Source organism: Macaca fascicularis, chromosome 5, assembly GCF_037993035.2.
Source record: "Macaca fascicularis isolate 582-1 chromosome 5, T2T-MFA8v1.1".
Lineage (NCBI taxonomy): Eukaryota > Metazoa > Chordata > Mammalia > Primates > Cercopithecidae > Macaca > Macaca fascicularis.
The window spans coordinates 38,844,914-38,867,895 of record NC_088379.1 but is presented as its reverse complement, the minus strand read 5'-3'; the positions used below and the strand labels follow the sequence as shown (position 1 = coordinate 38,867,895).

Genomic DNA, 22,982 nt, shown 5'->3' with positions numbered 1-22,982 from the left:
GTAATCCCAGCACTTTGGGAGGCCGAGACGGGCGGATCACGAGGTCAGGAGATCGAGACCATCCTGGCGAACACGGCGAAATCCCGTCTCTACTAAAAAATACAAAAAACTAGTCAGGCGAGGTGGCGGGCGCCTGTAGTCCCAGCGACTCAGGAGGCTGAGGCAGGAGAATGGCGTAAACCCGGGAGGCTGAGCTTGCAGTGAGCTGAGATCCAGCCACTGCACTCCAGCCTGGGCGACAGAGCGACACTCCATCTCAAAAAAAAGAAACTGGGAAAGTAAATATTTGGGAGGAAACTAATGGAGTAAGGTTTGTTTGCAGACTCCTCTGGTGCTGTCTCTGGGCTATTAAGTCTGTAGAGTTGTGTATAAAGGAGAGTTTGTATCCTACCTTTAGGCAGAAAAGAGGGGAATAGAGAAAGCTTTTCTTCTATTTGCTACTTCCTAATTGCCTACAGCTCAAAAATAATTCTTTCTTTCTTTCTTTTTTTTTTTTTTTTTTTTGAGACGGAGTCTTGCTTTGTTGCCCAGGCTAGAGTGCAGTGGCGCAGTGTCAGCTCACTGCAACCTCTGCCACCCAGGTTCAAGCAATTCTAGTGCCTCAGCCTCCCAAGTAGCTGGGATTACAGGCATAAGCCACCATGCCTGGCCTCTCAGAAATAATTTCTATGTGAAAGAGGCATATTTTGGAGTGATACGTTCTGGTTTTCTTCACACATTTTAAGGCTATTTACATATTGCCAAATTGCATTTATTAGTAGGTTAGTTGCTGATATGTAACATCTCCGAAGCAGAGCTGCCAGTTTATTATGTATATGAAACTAAAACAAGACACAGTAAGGTAATCTTAAAGAGACTTGTATACATTATGATTTTTATTACTTTGTGAACTGGGTGTCCCATCAAATTCCACAGATATAACAACTTAGAGAAGTGGGAGCTAGTGCAGTGCCTAGCCTAAAGTAGAACTTTGGTCAGAACTTAGTCCATTTGGACGATATATATGCCTTCAAGACAAGAAAGCAATAGAAACATGCATTGTTAGGACAATGGGTGGTGGTTCCCTCCCTCCAGACTTCTTTATGTTACTTCTCCAGTAGCATTCATTAACCTGCAGTGTACAGCTCAAATATTTGCCTCAACAGGTAAAGCTAAAACCTGTTTTCCTAGTTGAAAATAATTTTATTGAACCTCCCCATGGGAAAACAGGTGTTTATTACCTGTGCGGCTTTTGTGACTCTTGAACCAGCCCCACCTATAACCAAATATATTCATTCCTGTAGGTAAAATGTGACTTCCTAACTCTAAAAAGAAAGGTGAAACTTTGAACGTTCATTTAGGCATATCGGCAAGTTTTTCTTTCCCTCCAATTCTTTTAGCAGTTGGTAAAAATCCTTTCTGAGAGCTAGGCTTTTAAATGGTTAAACAGTAGTTTACTGTGAGGGATAGAATTAGTTTTCTTTTTTTTTCTTTTTTTTTTTTTTTGAGATGGAGTCTAGCTCTGTCGCCCAGGCTGGAGTGCAGTGGCCGGATCTCAGCTCACTGCAAGCTCCGCCTCCCGGGTTTACGCCATTCTCCTGGCTCAGCCTCCTGAGTAGCTGGGACTACAGGCGCCTGCCACCTCGCCCAGCTAGTTTTTTGTATTTTTTAGTAGAGACGGGGTTTCACTGTGTTAACCAGGATGGTCTCGATCTGACCTTGTGATCTGCCCGTCTCGGCCTCCCAAAGTGCTGGGATTACAGGCTTGAGCCACCGCGCCCGGCCATTATTTTTCTTATATTCTAAATTTTCTCCAGTGAGCTTATACTTTTTTCTTAAAATAATAAAACATATATTTTGTAGCTATCTTTATATTTAGATACATGTGTTACTATTCAATTGGAAAAAGTTATTTTTTAAAATTAAATATGTGTTTTAAGCTTGTGGGAATTGGAGGCTTCATAAGAATTGAAATAAGCCTTGAAGAAATATATGTTTTATTCTCTTCTCCTGACTTGTTTTTTACATTGGTTACTTTGGTTCACTTCTGCCTTTCATTTCTGTAGTTCTATTTTGTATACATTCCATTGTCTTATTTTTTTACTCTTCCCCTTTTCACAGATGTTATTCCATTGTTTTAGAACAGTGTTTAATCATTGTGATATCAGAAATGTCATTTATTCGTTTAGTCCTAGAAGCAGCTGCTGGGTAGATTCAACGTTGTTAAAACACAGACCAAAGAGTAAATGGTGAAGACATATATAAATGTGTGTGTGTGTATATATATATATATATTTTTTTTTTTTTGAGATGGAGTCTTGCTCTGTTGCCCAGGCTGGAGTGTAGTGGCGCGATCTCAGCTCACTGCAACTTCCGCCTCCTAGGCTCAAGCTATTCTCCTGCCTCAGCCTCCCAAGTAGCCAGGATTACAGGAATGCACTAACACACCTGGCTAATTTTTTGTATTTTTAGTAGAGCCGGGGTTTCGCCATGTTGGCCAGGCTGGTCTCGAACTCCTGACCTCAAGTGATCCACCCACCTCCGCCTCCTAAAGTGCTGGGATTACAGAGGTGCGCTACCTTGCCCAGCCCGTATGTTCTTATTTATACAATCTATTTGGGCGTTAGCATTTGGCACTGAATATGGTTTGGGGTGTTTTTGTTTGTTTTTTGTTTTGTTCTGAGACAGGGTCTCACTTTGTCACCCGGGCTTGAGTGTAGTGGAGCAAACACGGCTCACTGCAGCCTTGACCTTACAGGTTCAAGTAAACCTCCCATTCAGCCTTTTGAGTAGCTGGGACTACAGGAGCATGTCACCATGCCCGGCTAATTTTTTTTTTCTTTCTTTCTTTTGAGATGGAGTCTTGCTTTTGTCGCCCAAGCTGGAGCCCAATGGCATGATAGCACACTGCAACCTCCACCTCCTGGATTCAAGCAGTTCTCCTGCCTCAGCATCCTGAGTAGCTGGGATTACAGGCGTGTGCCAGCATCCCCAGCTATTTTTTTTTTTTTTTTTTGAGACAGTCTCACACTGTCACCAGGCTGGAGCACAGTGGTGCAATCTCAGCTCACTGCAATCTCCACCTCCCGGGTTCAAGCGATTCTCCTGCCTCAGCCTCCTGAGTACCTGGGACTACAGGCGCGTGCCACCACACCAGCTAATTTTTGTACTTTTAGTAGAGACAGGGTTTCACCATGTTGGCCAGAATGGTCTAGATCTCTTGACCTCGTGATCCACCTGCCTCGGCCTCCTAAAATGCTGGGATTACAGGTGTGAACCACTGTGCCTGGCCTAATTTTTGTATTTTTTAGTAGACACAGGGTTTCCCTATGTTGCCAAGACTGGTCTTGAACTCCTGACCTCAGGTGATCCACCCACCTTGTCCTCCCAAAGTGCTGGGATTATAGGCGTGAGCCACCGTGCCTGGCTGCATTGTGTCTTTCTACCTGCTGTCTTCTTTCTTGGTGCCTCTGTCTGTCCCCCTGACCTCTTAGCTTTTATTTTTGGAATGCTCCAGGACTCAGCCCCTGGATCATTTCCCTTTCTAGACACTCACTCGCTTGGTGATCTCATCTGGTCTCATGACTCATTACGTGTATGCTGATGACTGTCTTTTGGGCATTTCCACTGGGATGTCTCACAAGGTGCCTCAAACTCAACATCTTAAGAATTTCTGCTCCTCTCGAGATCCTTCCTATAACAGTTAATGGCAGTTCTATCCTTCTAAGACTCATCCTTGGCTTCCCTTTTTCTTACACTGTTCAGTCACCTTTCAGCAAGCACAACCTTGAAGATACATCCAAAATTCTACCACTTCTCACTATCGCACTGCCTCCTCCCTGTTCTAGGCCATCATCATCTCATATGTTAACAGATTATTGCAACAGGTTCTGTTGTATTAGTCTGTCTAATTAGTCTGTATTGGTCCGTTTTCACACTGCTAATAAAGACATACCCAAGACAGGGCAATTTACAAAAGAAAAGGGTTTATTGGGCTTACAATTCCACATGTCTGGGGAGGCCTCACAGTCACGGCGGAAGGTGAAAGGCACGTCTCACATGGTGGCAGACAAGAGAAGAGAGCTTGTACAGGGAAACTCCCCTTTTTAAAACCATAAGATCTCGTGAGACTTACTATCATGAGAACAGCGCAGGAAAGACCTGCTCCCATAATTCAATCACCTCCCACCAGGTTCCTCCCACGACATATGGGAATTGTGGGAGTTACAATTCAAGATGAAATTTGGGTGGGGACACAGCCAAACCATATCACTGTCTTTCTGTTTCTCCTTCTTCAGGACACAACAGATAGAGTGGTTCTGTCAAAATGAGAGTCAGATATCATCTGCATTTTGCTCAAAACTCTTCAGAGGTGGCTGGGCTCAGTGGCTCACACTTGTAATCCTATTTCAGGAGGCCAAAGCAGGCAGATTACTTGGGCTCAGGAGTTCAAGACCAGCGTGAGCAACATGTTGAAATGATATAAAACTTAGCTAGACATGGTAGCCTGTGCCTATGCCCAGCTACTCTGGATGCTGAGTTGGGAGGATCACTTGAGCCTAGGAGGTTGAGGCTGCAGTGAGCTGTAATTGAGCCACTGCACTCCAACCTGGGTGACAGAGTGAGACCCTGTCTCAAAAAAAAAAAAAAAAAAAAAAAAAGCCCCTTCAGTGGTTTTCTATTTAATATGTAATAGAAGCCAAGGTTCTTATTATGACCTATAAGGCCAACATGATCTGAATCCTGTTACTCTTTTGATTTAATCTTTTTATTTTCTTTTCTGGAGACAGAGTCTCACTCTGTTGCCCAGGCTGGAGTGAAGTGGTGCAATCATGGCTTACTGCAACCTCAACCCCTTGGGCTCAAGCAGTCCTCCCACCTCAGCCTTCTGAGTAGCTGGGACCACAGGTGTGTGGCACTACACTTGGCTGATTTTTGTTTGTTTGTTTGTTTTTTATGTTGTAGAGATAGGATCTCATTATGTTGCCCAGGCTGGTCTTCAACTCCTGGCCTCAAGTGATTCTCCCACCTCAGCTTCCCAAAGTGCTGGGATTACAGGCGTGAGCCACCGCACCCAGCCTAATCTTTTTCTTACATCCCACCTCGCTATACCACCAATCCCAGGTCACTCCACTTCAGCCACGTTGGCCTCCATGAACATCCCACAGGCTCCTGAATCAGGAGTTCTCACTGTTCCTTCTGCCTGAAATGTGCTTCTTTCAGATAATCTCACAAATGACACCCTCACTTTTACTTCTTTACTCTAGAGTACCTTCTTAGTGAGGCTTCCCTTAGCCCCCTGCTTAAAATGTCATGTATTTCTTTTTTAATAGAATCCTTTAAACAAAAGAGAGGATGCTTTCCATTCAGGTTATCTTTCTCTAAAAAACACTAATCTGAAGTAACACCAGGGGGCACCCTCGCAGAACACAATATGAAAGTATAGGTTGAATATCCCTTATTTGAAATGCTTGGAGCCAGAAGGGTATTCGGTTTCACATTTTTTTAGATTCATTTACCTGTTGACCATCCCTAAGCTGAAAATGTGAAATGTTCTGATAAGCATTTCTTTTGAGCATGATGTCAGCTCTCAAAAAGTTTTGGATTGGGCCGGGCGCGGTGGCTCACGCCTGTAATCCCGGCACTATGGGAGGCCGAGGCGGGCGGATCACGAGGTCAGGAGATTGAGACCATCCTGGCTAACATGGTGAAACCCCGCTTCTACTAAAAATGCAAAAAATTAGCCGGGCGAGGCGGCGGGCGCCTGTAGTCCCAGCTACTCGGGAGGCTGAGGCAGGAGAATGGCGTGAACCCGGGAGGCGGAGCTTGCAGTGAGCCGAGATCGCGCCATTGCACTCCAGACTGGGCGACTAAGCGAGACTGTCTCAAAAAAAAAAAAAGTTTTGGATTTTGGAGCATTCTGGATTTTTAGAGTAGGAATACTCAGCCTGTAGTAGGATAACAGATCTACATTAGGGAATGATAGAGATCACCCTTGACTCAGCTTTTTGAAAACTGGTAGCTATGCTTAGGACAATGTAATTACTATATGGGACCAAAAATTACAGGGTTAGAGCATACTGGTGTATTGTCCATGTTCACTGCTATTCTGTTTTTGCTTTCCCCAGTGGAAACCTATATAAGTTTATACAAATAATCTCTCGGGATGAGTCAGCTCTTAGAGCCTGTCTCTACCTTTTCATCTTCTTGGTGTCCAGCTAAGTTAACGACTGCATTGTGAATATTCCATTTGGCATTTTATTTGTGAGGTCTCTGACCATCAACTCTACTCATGTTTGCTTGTAACCAAAAACTTAATGCATAAGCAAAATAGGAAATGCTATATTTTGGTGTATAAAGTCCCTCTACATTTTTATGATTTGATATCTTTCCAGGCCATAAAGTGAAAAATACTTAACTTCTTAAAGTAAATAATATATAGGGAGTTCCTGGAGACCCCGTCTTAGAAGAAAAAAAAGCCGCTCCTGATGTTCATATTTATCAGCTGCATGCAGTGTCAGGGAGTGTGAGTAGGCCAGTCCAAGTCTCGTTTTCCTGTGTTCTGAGACTTTCTAAAGAGTAGGTCTTGTCATAAGGGACTGTGAATAATCACAGAAAGCCTATAGTGACCCTCTTATTTCCTGTCCCTAAATATTTTAAGGAGTCTAAGTCAGTTCAGATACCTAGTGTTTTCAACCCCAAGATACTTTAGGTTACTTTTTTTGTTTAATTCTATTAACTTTTTACATAAGGTTCAAAAATCAAGAAGTTAATTAGTATACAGTGAAGAGTTGTCTTGCCTCATATTCTCCCAACTACCCAGATCCTTTCTCCAGGTATTATTGGTCTTCTCTGTATCTTTCCAGAGTGTCTTTGTACATGTACAAGCAACTGTAAATTATTTGTCTCTGTCGCCCAGGCTAGAGTGCCGTTGTGCCATCCTGGCTCACTGCAACCTCTGCCTCCCAAATTCAAGTGATTCTCATGCCTCAGCCTCCCGAGTAGCTAGGATTACAGGCATGAGCCACTACACCCGGCTAGTTTTTGTATTTTTAGTACAGAGGGGGTTTCATTATGTTGGCGAAGCTGGTCTTGAACTCCTGACCTCAAGTGATCCGCCTGCCTTGGCCTCTCAAAGTGCTGGGATTACAGGCTTGAGCCACTGTGCCCAGCCTTGTCTCCCCTTTTTAGACACCATTCTTCACCTGCTTTCTTTTTTTTTTTTTTTTTTTTTTTGTGTGTGTCAAAAAAAGCATACCTCATAGAGACTTTCCTCAAAAATTGTTTACAGCTTTATAATAATTCCATTGTATAGATGTACCATAATTTATTAATCAGGCACTCTTGGCAGACGTTTAGGTTTGTTTCCAGTTTTTTGTTAATAATCTTGCATGCTATGCCCATGTGATAGTACATCCCAAAGTCAATCTCAATTTCATGGGACTGCTGTAAACAGAAAACGACTGGCTGTGACCAAGAAGTTCTACTTTAATTGGTTCACCTAATATCCTATTCTGAGATGGGCCGTGAATTACTGGAGGATAGGAGAAAATGATGTTATCAAACCTTGGAGGTCAGGAAAACTGTTTCCATTTAGCTTTTTAAGTAGAGAAATTCTAACACATGCTGTTACCCTTCAGAAAATTTTAGAGGCATCCTTCACTAATTTTTCTTCCTCCTCCTCCCACCAGTCCAGTTAGTTACCAAGTGTTGTGCTCCTTCCATCCCGTTATCACTTTTCTGTATTCTAATTGATCCTAATACTGGTAATGGATATGGTGTTTTTTGTTTTTTTTTCTTACGGAGACAGAATCTCACTCTGTCACCCAGGCTGGAGTGCAGTGGCGCAGTCTCGGCTCACTGCAACCTCCACCTCCCAGGTTCAAGAGATTCTCCTGCCTCAGCCTCTCGAGTAACTGGGATTACAGACCTGTGCCACCACACCCCGCTAAGTTTTATATTTTCAGTAGAGACGAGGTTTCACCATGTTAGCCAGGCTGGTTTCAAACTCCTGACCTCAGGTGATCCGCCTGCCTCTGCCTCCCAAAGTTAATGGATAATGTTTATTGACTACCTGCTGTGTACCAGGCACTTCGCTAACCGCTTGTCATGTATTGACCATTTCAATTGTCGTAGCTGCTCTGAGATGATGGAAATACTTCCACTTCACTGGTAAAGAAACTGAGGCTTGGCTGGGCACAGTAGCTCACACCTGTAATCCCAGCACTTTGGGAGGCCCAGGCGGGCGAATCACGAGGTCAGGAGATCGAGACCATCCTGGCCAACATGGTGAAAAGCCGTTTCTACTAAAATACAAAAAATTAGCCTGGCATGGTGGTACACACCTGTAGTCCCAGCTAGTCGGGAGGCTGAGGCAGGGGAATCACTTGCAACTGGGAGGCGGAGGTTGCAGTGAGCCAAGATTGTGCCACTGCACTCCAGCCTGGTGACAGAACAAGACTCTGTCTCAAAATGATAATAATAATAATAGAAGAAGAGGAAGAGTAAAAGAAGAGGAAGAAGAAGAAGGAATAAGAGGAAGGAAGGAAGGAAGAAGGAAAGAAGAAAAAGAAAAAGAAACTGAGGTTCAGGGATTATATATCTAAGAGATGGTATAGTCAAACAGCTATGAGATGGTCTCAGTTCTTAAAAAGTTAATTAGGAGAGACAGGAGACCTTTCCTTCAAACTAGAAATGCTACACTAGTCCAGAGAAGGCAGAGGAAAAAGTGGGTGGAGGAAATGGAGATTTTTATGGAAGAGGGATATAGCATATAGGTGGATAAATGGAGTTAGTTGTAACAACATGCTAGACAGGGAAATAATGAGTAACCCAGGAAGACTGAATTTGCATAGTTGGCAAATGCTGCCAGACAAGTTCGCATTCAACTGTTGCATCAGATTCATTTGGAAAGCTTTTAAAAAATATCGTTGGTTCCTGTTCCCACCCCAAAGCTGCTCCTGAATCAGATGGTCTTAGGCAGTGCCTTAGAATCTGTGGTGTTGATACTGTCACGGGCTATTCTGATGCATAGCCAGGCCAGGGAATCATTGGCTAAAGAAAGAAGAGGGGCCAGGGGCGGTGGCTTATGCCTGTAATCCCATCACTTTGGGAGGCTGAGGTGGGTGGATCACCTGAGATCAGGAGTTCGAGACCAGCCTGGTCAACATGGTGAAACCTTGTCTCTACTAAAAATACAAAAAAACTAGCTGGGTGTGGTGGTGCGCACCTGTAATCCCAGCTACTCAGGAGGCTGAGGCAAGAGAATCACTTGAACCTGAGAGGCGGAGGTTGCAGTGAGCAGAGATCGTGCCGTTGCACTCTAGCCTGGCCAGCAAGAGTGAAACTCTGTCTCTAAATAAATAAATAAATAAATAAATAAATAAATAAATAAATAAAGAAGAGGTATGGGGCGTGACTAGAGCAGCGGATGCATTTTCTGAGAAGTGGTAAGAGGTAAGATTAGATGAGTAAGGCCAAATCATATGAGGAAAGGCTGAGCTAAAGAATTTAGAATTGCTGGGCACAGTAGCTCATGCTTATAATCCTGGCACTTTGCAAGGCTCAGGTGGGTGGATTGCTTGAGCTCAGGAGTTCAAGACAAGCCTTGGCAACATGGCAAAACGCCGTCTCTACTAAAAATACAAAACTTAGGGCCAGGTGAGGTGGCTCATGCCTGTAATCCCAGAACTTTGGGAGGCCAAGGTGGGCAGATCACTTGAGCTCAGGAATTTGAGATCAGCCTGGGTAACATAGTGAGACCCTGTCTCTAAAAAATAAAAAAAAGTTTTAAAAATATTAAAAAATTAATCAGGCATGGTGGCATACTCCTATAGTCCCAGCTACTCAGGAGGCTGAGGTAAAAGGATCACTTGAGCCTGGGAGGCAAAGGTTGCAGTGGGTTGTGATTGTGCCACTGCACTGCAGCCTGGAAGACAGAGGGAGACACTGACTCAATAAAAACAAAAACAAAAACCCAGAGTTGAAACAGTAGGCAGTGGAAACTGAGTTATCACGTTAATCAACAGAGATGTGTTAAGAACAGAGGGGATTGTTTGTTTGTTTGTTTTGGGGTTGAGACAGGGTCTATCTCTGCCACCCAGGCTGGAGTGCAGTTGTGTGATTACAATTCACTGCAGCCTTGACCACCTGGGCTTAAGTGATCCTCCCACCTCAGCCTCCCAAGTAGCTGAGATTACAGGCCTGCACCACCACACCCAGCTAATTTTTTAATTTTTTTGTGGAGACAGGGGTCTCACTATGTTGCCCAGGCTGGTCTCAAATGCCTGGGCTCCAAGGATCCTCCTGCCTCAGCCTCCTAGAGTGCTGAGATCACAGCCATGAGCCACTGTACCCAGCCAAGAACAGTTTTAAGCAGACTTTTCTGGCAGCGATAAGCAAGCAGGAAAACCTGCAATAGGAACCAAGCTAGGAGATAGTTAAGGGAACTAAGAGTCTTATTACTATTGTGAGATTCTAAAAAAGAAGTGGACATTACTATTTTGTTGTTGTTGTTGAGATGGAGTCTCACTATGTTACCCAGGCTGGAGTGCAGTGGCATGATCTCGGCTCACTGCAACCTCCGTCTTCTGGGTTCGAGCAATTCTTCCACCACAACACCCCGAGTAGCTGGGATTACAGGCGTGCGCCACCATGCCTGGCTAATTTTTGTATTTTTAGTAGAGACTTTTTGTTTGTTTGTTTTTTACCATGTTGGCCAGACTGGTGTTGAACTCCAGACCTCAGGTGATGCACTCGCCTTACCCTCCCAAGTGCTGGGACGACAGGCGTGAGCCACGGTGCCCGGCATGAGATTCTAAAAAAGGATCAGGTATCGTTTGTCTAGAAATATGAATTAGTAAACTTGGAATCTGAGGTTTAACTCTCTTAAGCTCCAGAAGTTTTTACTTGCAAAGAATATTAAAAAGTCATGGCTGGGCATGACTACCTATAATCTCAGCTCTTTGGGAAACCCAGGCAGGAGGATTGCATGAGGCCAGAAGTTCAACACCAGCCATTTTGCCCAGGCTGGTCTTGAGCTCCTGAGCTCAAGGGATGTTCCTGCCTTGGCCTCCTAAAGTGCTGGGATTACAGGCATGAGCCCCATCAGGTCTGGCCTGAACTATTATTTAAAATAAAAATAATAGTATAGGTTGAATATCCCTAACCTGAAAATCTGAAATTCTCCAAAATCTGAAACTTATTCAGTGCTGACACGATGCTCAAAGGAAATACTCATTGGAACATTTCAGATTTTGGATTTTAGGATTAGGGCTGCTGAACCAGTAAGTGTATTGCATATATCCCCAAATCTGAAAAAATCTCAATTCTGAAACACTTGTATACCCAAGCATTTCACATAGGGACACTCAACATGTATTTGCTTTTAAAAAAAGAAAAACAAATCACTCTGGAGACAATATAGAACACAGGGGAAGCAGGAGTAGATATAGGGAGATCCCTTAAGAGGCCACTGCAGTAGACCAGATAAGAGGTGATGGTAGCTTGAGCAGGAGGGGACATGGAGCTAAAAGTAGGCAGATACAAGTGATATTTAGAAGGAAAAATTGCAAGAAACTTCATAATGGATTAAATACAGGGTTGTTGAGAGAAAAAAAAGGTGTTTTCTTAGGTTTCTGCCCTGGGCAACTGGATGAATGGAAATCCAGTTTGGTAGTTGGGGTGGAAAGGGGTAGGGCAGGGGGAGATGCTCATGATTTTTGTTTGGAATACTAAAGTACTGAATATGTTAAATGGAAGGTGGGATTTCTGCATTTTGTTTTGTTTTGTTTTGTTTGAGACGGAGTCTCGCTCTGTCACCAGGCTGGAGTGTGGTGGCGCGATCTCGGCTCACTGCAACCTCTGCCTCCCGGGTGATCTCTTGACCTTGTGTTTCCCAGATTTCTGCATTTTTTTTTTTTTTTTTTGAGACGGAGTCTCGCTCTGTCGCCCAGGCTGGAGTGCAGTGGCCGGATCTCAGCTCACTGCAAGCTCCGCCTCCCGGGTTTACGCCATTCTCCGGCCTCAGCCTCCCGAGTAGCTGGGACTACAGGCGCCCACCACCTCGCCCGGCTAGTTTTTTGTATTTTTAGTAGAGACGGGGTTTCACCATGTTAGCCAGGATGGTCTCGATCTCCTGACCTTGTGATCCGCCCGTCTCGGCCTCCCAAAGTGCTGGGATTACAGGCTTGAGCCACCGCGCCCGGCCTCGATTTCTGCATTTTTAAGAAGTTTTCAGGTGACTCTGATGTATACCATCGTTTAAGAACTCTTGATGTTGGCCAGTTGCAGTGGCTCACGCCTGTAATCCCAGCATTTTCGGAGGCCAAGGCAGGTGGATCACCTGAGGTCAGGAGTTTGAGACCAGCCTGGACAACATGGTGAAATCCCATCTCTACTACAAATAAAACCCGGGAGGCAGAGGTTGCAGTGAGCCGAGATCGCGCCACTGCACTCCAGCCTGGTGACGGAGCGAGACTCCATCTTGAAAAAAAAAGAGAGAGAGAGAGAGAAAAAGAACTGTTGATATAAAGAAAAAGAAATAGAGAATTATTGATGGAGGAGTATCCAACTGTTAGATCAGACAGTGGGAATGACACAGAAGACAATGGAAGAAAGTGGTTTGTTTTTGTTTCAGTTTTGAGACAGGGTCTGGCTCTGTTGCCCAGGCTGGAGTGCACTGGTGCAATTACAGCTCACTGCAACGTCCACCTCCTGGGCTCAAGCCATCCTCCCACTTCAGCCTCCTGAGTAGCTGGGACCGCAGGTGCACACCAGCACACCTGGCTAATTTTTAAAAAATTTTTTTGTAGAGATGGGTTTTTGTCATGTTGCCCAGGCTGGTCTCAAACTCCTGAGTTCAAGGGATCTGCCTGCCTTGGCCTCCCAAAGTGCTGGGATTACAGATATGAGCTGCCATGCCCGGCCTGTTTAGCTGTTTCTAGGGAACTGACTGGGGTTGGAACAGAGGCTACAAGCATTTCTGTCCATCCTGCCTTGGGCCAGCTCAGCTCTTTTTTATGTATATTTTGTGCTAATTTGTTTGCCATAAGACTTCTTTGCAGCAGGGCCAGTGCAACTCTTAACTTGACTTTGTCTCCTTTTATCACTAGCCTTTTGGCCTCAGCAGTGCCACCAATTCCTTTCCTTTTGTGGAATTGGGCCCTGGACCCACTGACCCCAATGCAGTGTATCAGATTAGTTTCAACATCTTGTCTGGATTTCTTTTACTTTTTCCTGAGTCAAGGAGATCAAAACCAAACAGCTGTAGTCTTGACAAGCTATTTTAGTAATCACCTGGGGATACTACATTTTCCTCTAGAAATCTAATCTATAATTTTTTTTCTTTCTTTTCATTTTGTTGTTGTTGTTGTTGTTTTCTTTTGGTTTTGTTTTGTTTTGTTTTGTTTTGGTTGAGACAGGGTCTTGCTCTCTCGCCCAGGCTGGAGTGCAGTGGTGTAATCTGAGCTCACTGCAACCTCTGCCTCCTGGGTTCAAGCAATTCTCGTGCCTCAGCCTTCCGGGTAGCTGGGACTATAGGCACACGCCACCACACCTGGCTAATTTTCGTAGAGATTTTGCAGTCTCACTAATGCACCTTAATATAACAGTTTCTCTTGTGAGGTATCACCCTGAGTTCTTTGTCTCACCTCCAAAATGATTAAGGAGCATGGTCACAAGGGTGAAGTTTGAGCGAAAATGTAATAAGCAAGAGAAAGCTCTCTGCAGAGAGGGGAGTCCGAGTGGATTGCTTGGTTACAACTGAATGCAAAATGTTTTTATAAGAAACTGCGGCCAGGCACAGTGGCTCACGCCTGTAATCCCAGCACTTTGGGAGGCCGAGGCAGGCAGATCATGAGGTCAGGAGTTTGAGACCAGCCTGGCCAACATGGTGAAACCCCATCTCTACTAAAGATACAAAAAATTAGCCAGGCATGGTGGCGGCACCTGTAATCCCAGCTACTGGGGAGACTGCGGCAGGAGAATCACTTGAACCCGGGAGGTGGAGGTTGCAGTGAGCTGACGTGCCACTGCACTCCAACTTGGGCGACAGGGCGAGACTCCGTCTCAAAAAAAAAAAAAAAAGAAGAAAAAAAAAGAAACTGCTCTCCTCCTTGTAACTGATTGAGTAATTTTTCTTATCAGTAAAGCTGTCTGTGCAACTCCCTTTTTCCAGCTGTGGGATTGTTTCTAAGCACAAAGCACAGCTTCTCTTGTTTGTGTAACTGTGGGTTTTTTTAGGTAAGCCCCACTCCTCCCTGTACAAGTTCCCACGGAGCCCACTGTGTATATGCCTGAAAAGGTGAGGAAACTTTTTCCTGGGAGCTCACTAATTATACAAAGAACAAAAAGGCTTCTTTGCCTTACTGGCTCCTTATCTTTCCAGACTTAACTGTGCAGCTGCAGCAGCTGTGATTTTTCAGGCAAGCATTTCTCGGGGCCCAGCCTTAACTGTTTATCTAACGGATTTTCCTTTTCTTTTTTTTTTTTCTTTTTTTTTGAGACGGAGTCTCGCGCTGTCGCCCAGGCTGGAGTGCAGTGGCCGGATCTCAGCTCACTGCAAGCCCCGCCTCCCGGGTTCCCGCCATTCTCCTGCCTCAGCCTCCCGAGTAGCTGGGACTATAGGCGCCCGCCACCTCGCCCGGCTAGTTTTTTGTATATTTTTAGTAGAGACGGGGTTTCACCGTGTTAGCCAGGATGGTCTTGATCTCCTGACTTCGTGATCCGCCTGTCTCGGCCTCCCAAAGTGCTGGGATTACAGGCTTGAGCCACCGCGCCCGGCCGGATTTTCCTTTTCTTTCCCCTCAGAGATGGGGTTTCACCATATTGCCCAGGCTGGTCTCGAATTCCTGAGCTCAGGCAATATGCCCATCTTGGCTTCCCAAAATGCTGGGATAATAGGCGTGAGTCACCGCATCCGGCCATTTGTATTTCTGAAAATTGAGTTCTCTAATATACTTCAATAAAAAATCTATGTTTCATTTATTAGAAATTTGTTAACCTCATATCAGGCACTGTGCTAGGCACTTGTTATTTCAAATTAAATAAGACATGGCTATGTCAAGGAGCCAGGAAAAACTGATACCTGTATACTTACATACATCCCTGTCTAGCTTTTTCCTCATGATAAATAGAAGACAAAAAATTGATAGAAGATAAAAACTGATTAAATTTTAAAATATCTAGACCTGAATTCAACTTCTTTGTGTGAAAAAGAAGGCCAAAGTCATCTCTTTGGTTGAGACTGTAATTAAAGGGATCTTTTAATGTATATATTATGCAGCCCGGATGTTCCCTTTCTTTTTCATGATGCCTCTGTAATTAAGATGCAGATTTCCCCCCAAAGGAGAGTGTTTTTTCTGTGGTCTTAACTCAGATTCATAGATCTCAGCAAATCTATGGATTCGTGGCTTTGTGGGTCCTTAAACCTTCCACAATTATATGCAAAATTGTGGAATTTGGTATACATGAGTGCTTTTCATATTTATTTTTAATCCAGAATGGATCAAAAAGAACAATCATGAAGGATGTAGGTGCCAGACACAGGGCAGAGGTAGCTAGAAAAGTAGATCTTAGGGAAGTTAGGGCCCCTAGCCTCACTAATCTACAAACATGGCATGGCCAGCTTGCCTTGCAAGGCCTCTGTTGAAGGACCCCATGAATTCTTAAAATAGAGTTCTTAATTTTTATCAAATTCTCAAATGATTCTGTTACCCCAAAATATTAAGAATTAGTGTACTATTAAAAAATTTATTAGAGACTAGTCCAAGCAACATAGTGAGACGTCATCACTACTAAAAATTTAAAAAAAAAAAATTAGGGGTGTGGGGCTGGACACAGTGGCTCACACCTGTAATCCGAGCACTTTGGGAGGCCAAGGCGGGTGGATCACCTAAGGTCAGGAGTTCAAGACCAGCCTGGCCAACATGGTGAACCCCTGTCTCTACTAGAAATACAAAAATTAGCTGGGCGTGGTGGCACATGCCTGTAATCCCAGCTACTCAGGAGACTGAGGCAGAATTGCTTGATCCTGGGAGGTGGAGGTTGCAGTGAGCCAAGATCATCCCACTGTACTCTGGCCTTGGCAACAGAGTGAGACTCCATCTAAAAAAAAAAACAAACAATTGTTAGAAACCAGCCCAGGCAACACAGTGTTTCTCCTAAAAACAAAAATTAAAAATTTGGGGCATGGGGCATGGTGGCACACACCTGTAGTCCCAGCTACTCAGGAGGCTGAGGTGAGAGGATCCCATGAGCATAGAAGTTTAAGGCTGTAGTGGGCTACGATTGAGCCACCGCACTCCAGCCTGTTTGATAGAGCAAGACCCCATCTCAAAAAATGAAAACAACAAAAACTTACTAGGTTTTGGTTTATGACTATTTAACATCATTTACTTTTTAGATGTTCTCACTGGAGGAAAGGGAAATTGAAGGTATAATATGTACTTCTTTAATTTATCAATACAATTTTTATATTAACACAATATTTGAAACTGACATTTAAACATTAGAATTTATTTTTTACTTTTAACAATGTTGTGAGCATGCTACATTTTTTGTTTGTCTTTAGTACCAGGACCCTCTGGTGATAATGGCATCAGTGTTACTATGATCTTAGTGGCCTGGATGGTTATTGCATTGATCTTGTTCTTACTGAGACCTCCGAATCTAAGAGGATCCAACCTACCTGGAAAGCCAACCAGTCCTCATAATGTAAGTATTGCACATTTTAAATGCTTTTTGGGTAAGGGAATGTATGTGACCTGGGGCAGGGAAGGACTTGGTTTTGACTAAAATACCTATATTAGTTAAATTACATTTAACTCATAGAGTATTCTACCTATGTAGTTCTATTAAATCTTGCAATTCCAAGATTTAATTGATGGCTTAATCTTTGTGGAGTTAAATGCAGAAAGAAGCACAGACCAGAAGCCGAAAATTAATTTGAAAATGAATTCCAATTTTTTTGTTGTTGTTGTTCAGACAGGGTCTTGCTCAGCTGCCCAGGCTGGAGTGCATTGGTGCGATCTTAGCTCACTGTAGCCTCTACCTCCCAGGCTCAGGTGATCCTCCCACCTCACCCTTCTGAGTAGCTGGGACCACAGGCATGCACTAGCACACTTGGCTAGTTTTTTGTATTTTTTTTTTGTAGAGATGGGGTTTTGCCAGGTTGCCCAGGCTTGAATTCCAATCTTTACTCGCATGAGAAGCATTATGAAATAATCCATTTCATAATCCACAGCAATATTGCTTAAATCTCAATCCTCCACTACTCAGTTCTGTCCACCTCACAGTTGATCCCTTGCCTCTCATGCTTCTAGCCTCTAAACTCTTAGTAGCTTCAGCTCAAATGTTTGACCCCCTTCTGTCCTAGCTATTCAGTAGAGACACTGAGCCTGTCTGATTTTATTTTCCTCATTTTCCCATCCTATTTCTCTCAAACCCATTTTCCATTTCTGTACCACAACAAATCAACTGAGCTGGCAAAAGGAGAGGTCAGAATCATTCATGTTGATAAATCTTGATAGTCATGATTACAACCATTTTTAGAACCTTCTAAATTAAAACTGTGATAAAGTGACCCAACAGGGAGTTTTCAGTACTATCTTTAATAGAAACTCTGTTGGCCAGGCGCAGTGGCTCACACCTGCAATCCCAGCACTTTGGGAGGCCAAGGCGGGCAGATCGCCTGATCTCAGGTGTTCAAGACCACCCTGGGCAACATGGTAAAACCCCGTCTCTACTAAAATACAAAAAATTAACCGGACATGGTACCCTGGGCAACATGGTGAAACCCCGTCTCTACTAAAATACAAAAAATTAGCCGGACATGGTGGTGTGCGCCTATAGTCCCAGCTACTCAGGAAGCTGAGGCTTGAGAATCGTTTGAGCTCAGGAGGCAGAGGTTGCAGTGAGCCAAGATCACACCACCACACTCCAGCTTGGGCTACAGAGTGAGATTGTGTCTCAAAAAAAAAAAAAGAACCTCTGTTAAAGGATTCCTTTTAATCCTTTTCAGAACCAGTATTTATGTGTGTGTTTTTTTTAACATTGAATTTGAATATTATCTCTTTAAAAATATTTCCATGAGGCTGGGCACGGTGGCTCACGCCTGTAAGCCCAGCACTTTGGGAGGCCGAGATGGGCAGATCACCTGAGTTTAGGAGTTCGAGACTATCCTGGCCAACATGGTGAAACCCTGTTTCTACTAAAAATACGAAAATTAGCTGGGCATGGTGGTGGGCGCCTGTAATCCCAGCTACTTGGGAGGCTAAGGCAAGACAGTTGCTTGAACCCAGGAGGTGGAGGTTGCAGTGAGCCAAGATCGCGCCATTGCACTCCAGCCTGGGCGACAAGAGTGAAACTTCGTCTCCAAAAAAAAAAAAAAAAAAAATTTCCATGAATATGCCAATTACCTCAATTTAGCCATTCTACAAATGTATGCATATTTCAAAACATGTTGTATATGACAAATATATACAATTTTTGTCAATTTAAATAAATAAAATGTTAAAATTTATAATTAAAAAAACTATAAGATGATAGAGCATCAAAAAAAAAGGGAAAATTTCCATGATAGATTTGCTCGTTTTTTTGTTTGTTTGTTTTTGAGATGGAGTCTCACTCTGTCACATCCAGGCTGGAGTGCAGTGGTGCAATCTTGGCTCACTGCAGCCTCTGCCTTCCGGGTTCAAGCGATTCTCCTGCCTCCCCTTCCCGAGTAGCTGGGATTACAGGTGCGCACCACATCTGGCTAATTTTTGGATTTTTAGTAGAGATGGGGTTTCACCATGTTGGCCAGGGTGATCTCAAATTCCTGACCTCAGGTGATCTGCCTGCCTCGGCCTCCCAAAGTACTGGCATTACAGGTGTGTGTCACCACAACTGGCTAATTTTTGTATTTTTAGTAAAGATGGGGTTTCGCCATTTTGGCCAGGCTGGTCTCGAACTCCTGACCTCAGGTGCTCCACCTGCATTTGCCTCCCAAAGTGCTGGGATTACAGGCATGAGCCACCGTGCCTAGCCAGATTCACTTGTTGAATACCAAATTATCCCACTAATTCTCTTTTCCAACCTTTACCATGTGGAATTCCTGAAATAATTGTTTCTTTTCTCCAATGTTGTGGTGTTGATATCAGTTCAGTTAGACTCATTTTTTTATATAAGAGAAAGCAAATATGCTGTGTTAATTACAGTGTTTTGCTTTGTTTTTAAAGGAGTGGAACATATGTAGTATAGAAAGAAAAAAAATCGAAAAGAAAAACATACACAAAAAAGATACATAGCATGCTAACTTTAAGAAAGAAGGCATTATAGGCCGGAGGCAGTGGCTCATGCCTGTAATCTCAGCTACTCAGGAGGCTGCGGCAGGAGAATTGCTTGAACCCAGAAGGCAGAGGTTGCAGTGAGGCGAGATCGTGCCATTGCACTCCAGCCTGGGCAGCAAGAGCGAGACTCCGTCTCAAAAACAAAAAAAGAAAGAAAGAAAGAAAGAAAGAAAGAAGGCATTATTAGCACTATATAAAAAGCTTTACATGTATTTTTGTTTTTTCTTGGAGAAGAGAGTATTTATAAAACAGCTTGCATATTGTCTTGATAAAGTGTTTATTCCCTAGCCGTCTTTCTTACTTTCTTTGTATAGCTTTGTTACTTTCATATCAAAGAGTAACTTCCTCAATATTTGGAGCTAAAGAAATAGAATTCTCAATAATCTGATTTAGAAACCATTAAAATGGGCTGGGTGCGGTGGCTCCCACCTGTAATCCCAGCACTTTGGGAGGCCGAGGCGGGTGGATCATTTGAGGTCAGGAGCTGGAGACCAGCTTGACCAACATGGTGAAACCCTGTCTCTACTAAAAATACAAAAAAAAATTAACCGGGCGTGGTGGCACATGCTTGTAATCCCAGCTACTCGGGAAGCTGAGGCAGGTGAATCACTTGAACGCAGGAGGTGGAGGCTGCAGTGAGCCGAGATCGCACCACCGTACTCCAGCCTGGGCGATAGAGTGAGACTGTCTCAAGGAAAAAAAAAAAAGAAACTATTAAAGTGACAGAAATGCAAGATTATACTCTCCTGGACCTTAATTCATTGTAGGCCAGTGTTTCTAGGAATAGTAGTTCCACTATCTTAGGAATAAGTAAGAAAATGTGTTGAGACTAATTCCAAGTAGAAATACTGATCACCCCCAACTCGGGCCTCATACATCATTTCAGGGTAAATAAATAAAATCTTGAGAATCTTAAAAACTCTGATCTTTCCTTTATAGTTCACTTGCTTTCTATTGCAAGTTAGCAAAAGTCAATCCAAAGCGGTTTAAAAAACAAGTGGCTTCATTGATTTACACATCAAAAAAATTCAGAGGTAGGGTCAGTGTTAAGAAAGTTTAACAGTGTCATCAAAGACCCAGTTTCTTTCCTCTTACTATCAACTTCATTCCAACATGGGCTCCCCTTAGGGTCATAGGATGACTGCCAGAAGCAACTGCAGCCACATGCTTCCTCGTAGACATTCAGTATTGAGAAACAAAAGTCCCTAGCTTCATTTTAAATATACAGTACTTCGCTTAGCCAATCAACCTTAGCAAGAGGGATGAAGATACTTTCATTAGTTTGAAGATCACTCCTGGGGCTGGCGACCGAGTGAGACTCTGTCTCAAAAAAGAAAAAAAAAAAATTCCGGAATTGTTTAGCAAGCCTGGAAATTTTACCATTACATTCTCCTGGTTAACCAGTCAAGATGTCAATGCATAATCCTGCAAGTATTATATCTGTGACACTTTGAAAATTACCATATTAATGCAATGCAGACTGTGTGTCAGCTAATGTGGTTGCTGGCAGGAGTGATAACATCACTGTTATACAGATTCCCTCTCTCTTCCATTCTACAGGGAAAAATGAGACAAATGGTGGAAAATCACAGTGTTATTTAATCTAGTGTTCCCTCGTGTAAAAACATATGAAAAGTCCAAATAAGCATATATTTGGGATGGGATGGTGGGGGGCATTGCTGCTCAGTTCTTTCTCTATGTGTTAGATTGGTTGCACTGGGATTTAATAAGTCAATTTTTTAAAAAGTAATAAAATAAATTTTTAAAAATTTTAAATTTTTTAAAAGTCAGTTAAATAATTTATTTCTTTCTAATGCCAGGGACAAGATCCACCAGCTCCTCCTGTGGACTAACTTTGTGATATGGGAAGTGAAAATAGTTAACACCTTGCACGACCAAACGAACGAAGATGACCAGAGTACTCTTAACCCCATTAGAACTGTTTTTCCTTTTGTATCTGCAATATGGGATGGTATTGTTTTCATGAGCTTCTAGAAATTTCACTTGCAAGTTTATTTTTGCTTCCTGTGTTACTGCCATTCCTATTTACAGTATATTTGAGTGAATGATTATATTTTTAAAAAGTTACATGGGGCTTTTTTGGTTGTCCTAAACTTACAAACATTCCACTCATTCTGTTTGTAACTGTGATTATAATGTTTGTGATAATTTCTGGCCTGATTGAAGGAAATTTGAGAGGTCTGCATTTATATATTTTAAATAGATTTGATAGCTTTTTAAATTGCTTTTTTTCATGAGGTATTTATAAAGTTATTTGAGGTTGTCTGGGATTGTATGAAAGAAAATTAGAACCACGTTGTATTTACATTTACCTTGGTAGTTAATTTGTGGATGGCAGTTTTCTGTAGTTTTGGGGACTGTGGTAGCTCTTGGATTGTTTTGCAAATTACAGCTGAAATCTGTGTCATGGATTAAACTGGCTTATGTGGCTAGAATAGGAAGAGAGAAAAAAATGAAATGGTTGTTTACTAATTTTATACTCTCATTAAAAATCTCTAATGTTAAGAAAACCTTAAATAAACATGATTGATCAATATGGCAGATGATTTACAGTCCATTATATAACATTTGTAAGCCACTCAACACTAGCCTTACAAGGTTCATGAAAGGAGGAAAACATTAATTCTTTCTGCCTTTGCTGGTATAATCCACATAATAATTTAAGCTATAATTTATTTTTAAAATGAGTGCCTCTTGGGAAGTTTCTTTTCTGTTCTAACACTGCCTGTTAAAATGAAAATCTTAGGCTGGTGCGGTGGCTCACACCTGTAATCCCAGCACTTTGGGAGGCTGAGGTGGGCGGATCATTTGAGGTCAGCAGTTTGAGACCAGCTTGGCCAACATGGTGAAACCCTGTCTCTACTAAATATACAGAAAAATTAGCCAGGCGTGGTGCATGTGCCTGTAATCCCAGCTACTCAGGAGGCCAAGGCAGGAGAATTGCTTGAACCCAGGAGGTAAAGGTTGCAGTGAGCTGAGATCGCACCACTGCACTGCAGCCTAAGCGACAGAGCAAGACTCTCTCTCAAAAATAAAAATAAAAATAAAATCTTAAAGCTGTATTAGGGCCTGTTAGGTTACTGATATTTGAATGCCTATTTACTTATTTACTCCATTGAGTCCTTTGTTATCCTCTGGCCTATAAAAAATTTTAATAAATAACAGGTTTACTTCAAGGGAAAAGAAGGAAAATGAGAAACAAACATCTTTTTTTCACTCCTTATCTTATTCCTGTTTGGTGATGGGATGGATTGGGGTAGGAAGGAATGTTAATATGAGAGAAATTTTGAAATGTATAAAAAAGTAAAAGGTTGTATTGTTTTGCTCAGTTTGAAATAAAGTGAATACCAATAGCACTTAAAAATGTCTGCATGGGCCGGGCGCGGTGGCTCACGCCTGTAATCTCAGCACTTTGGGAGGCCGAGGCGGGCGAATCACCTGAGGTCGGGAGTTCCAGACCAGCCTGACCGACATGGTAAAACCTCGCTTCTACTAAAAATGCAAAAATTAGCCAGGCATGGTGGTGTGTGCCTGTAATCCCAGCTACTAGGGAGGCTGAGGCAGGAAATTGCTTGAACCCGGGAGATGGAGGTTGCAATAAGCTGAGATCGTGCCACTGCACTCCAGTCAGGGCAACAGAGCGAGACTCTGTCT

At 43.0% G+C, this 22,982-nt stretch overlaps 1 protein-coding gene across 4 annotated transcripts in view; it reads left to right on the top strand.

Moving 5' to 3' along the window:
- The window catches only part of SMIM14 (small integral membrane protein 14), an 80,166-nt gene extending 58,304 nt beyond the window's left edge, over window positions 1–21,862 (top strand). For all 4 annotated transcript variants that reach the window (XM_005554709.4, XM_074039573.1, XM_065544880.2 and 1 more), the window contains exons 4-5: window positions 16,550–16,692; window positions 21,128–21,862. In XM_005554709.4, coding sequence (XP_005554766.1) covers window positions 16,550–16,692; window positions 21,128–21,160 — 176 coding nt within the window. In that variant the 3' untranslated portion in view covers window positions 21,161–21,862. The remainder of the gene's footprint in view (window positions 1–16,549; window positions 16,693–21,127) is intronic.
- The last annotated feature ends 1,120 nt before the right edge of the window (window positions 21,863–22,982 follow it).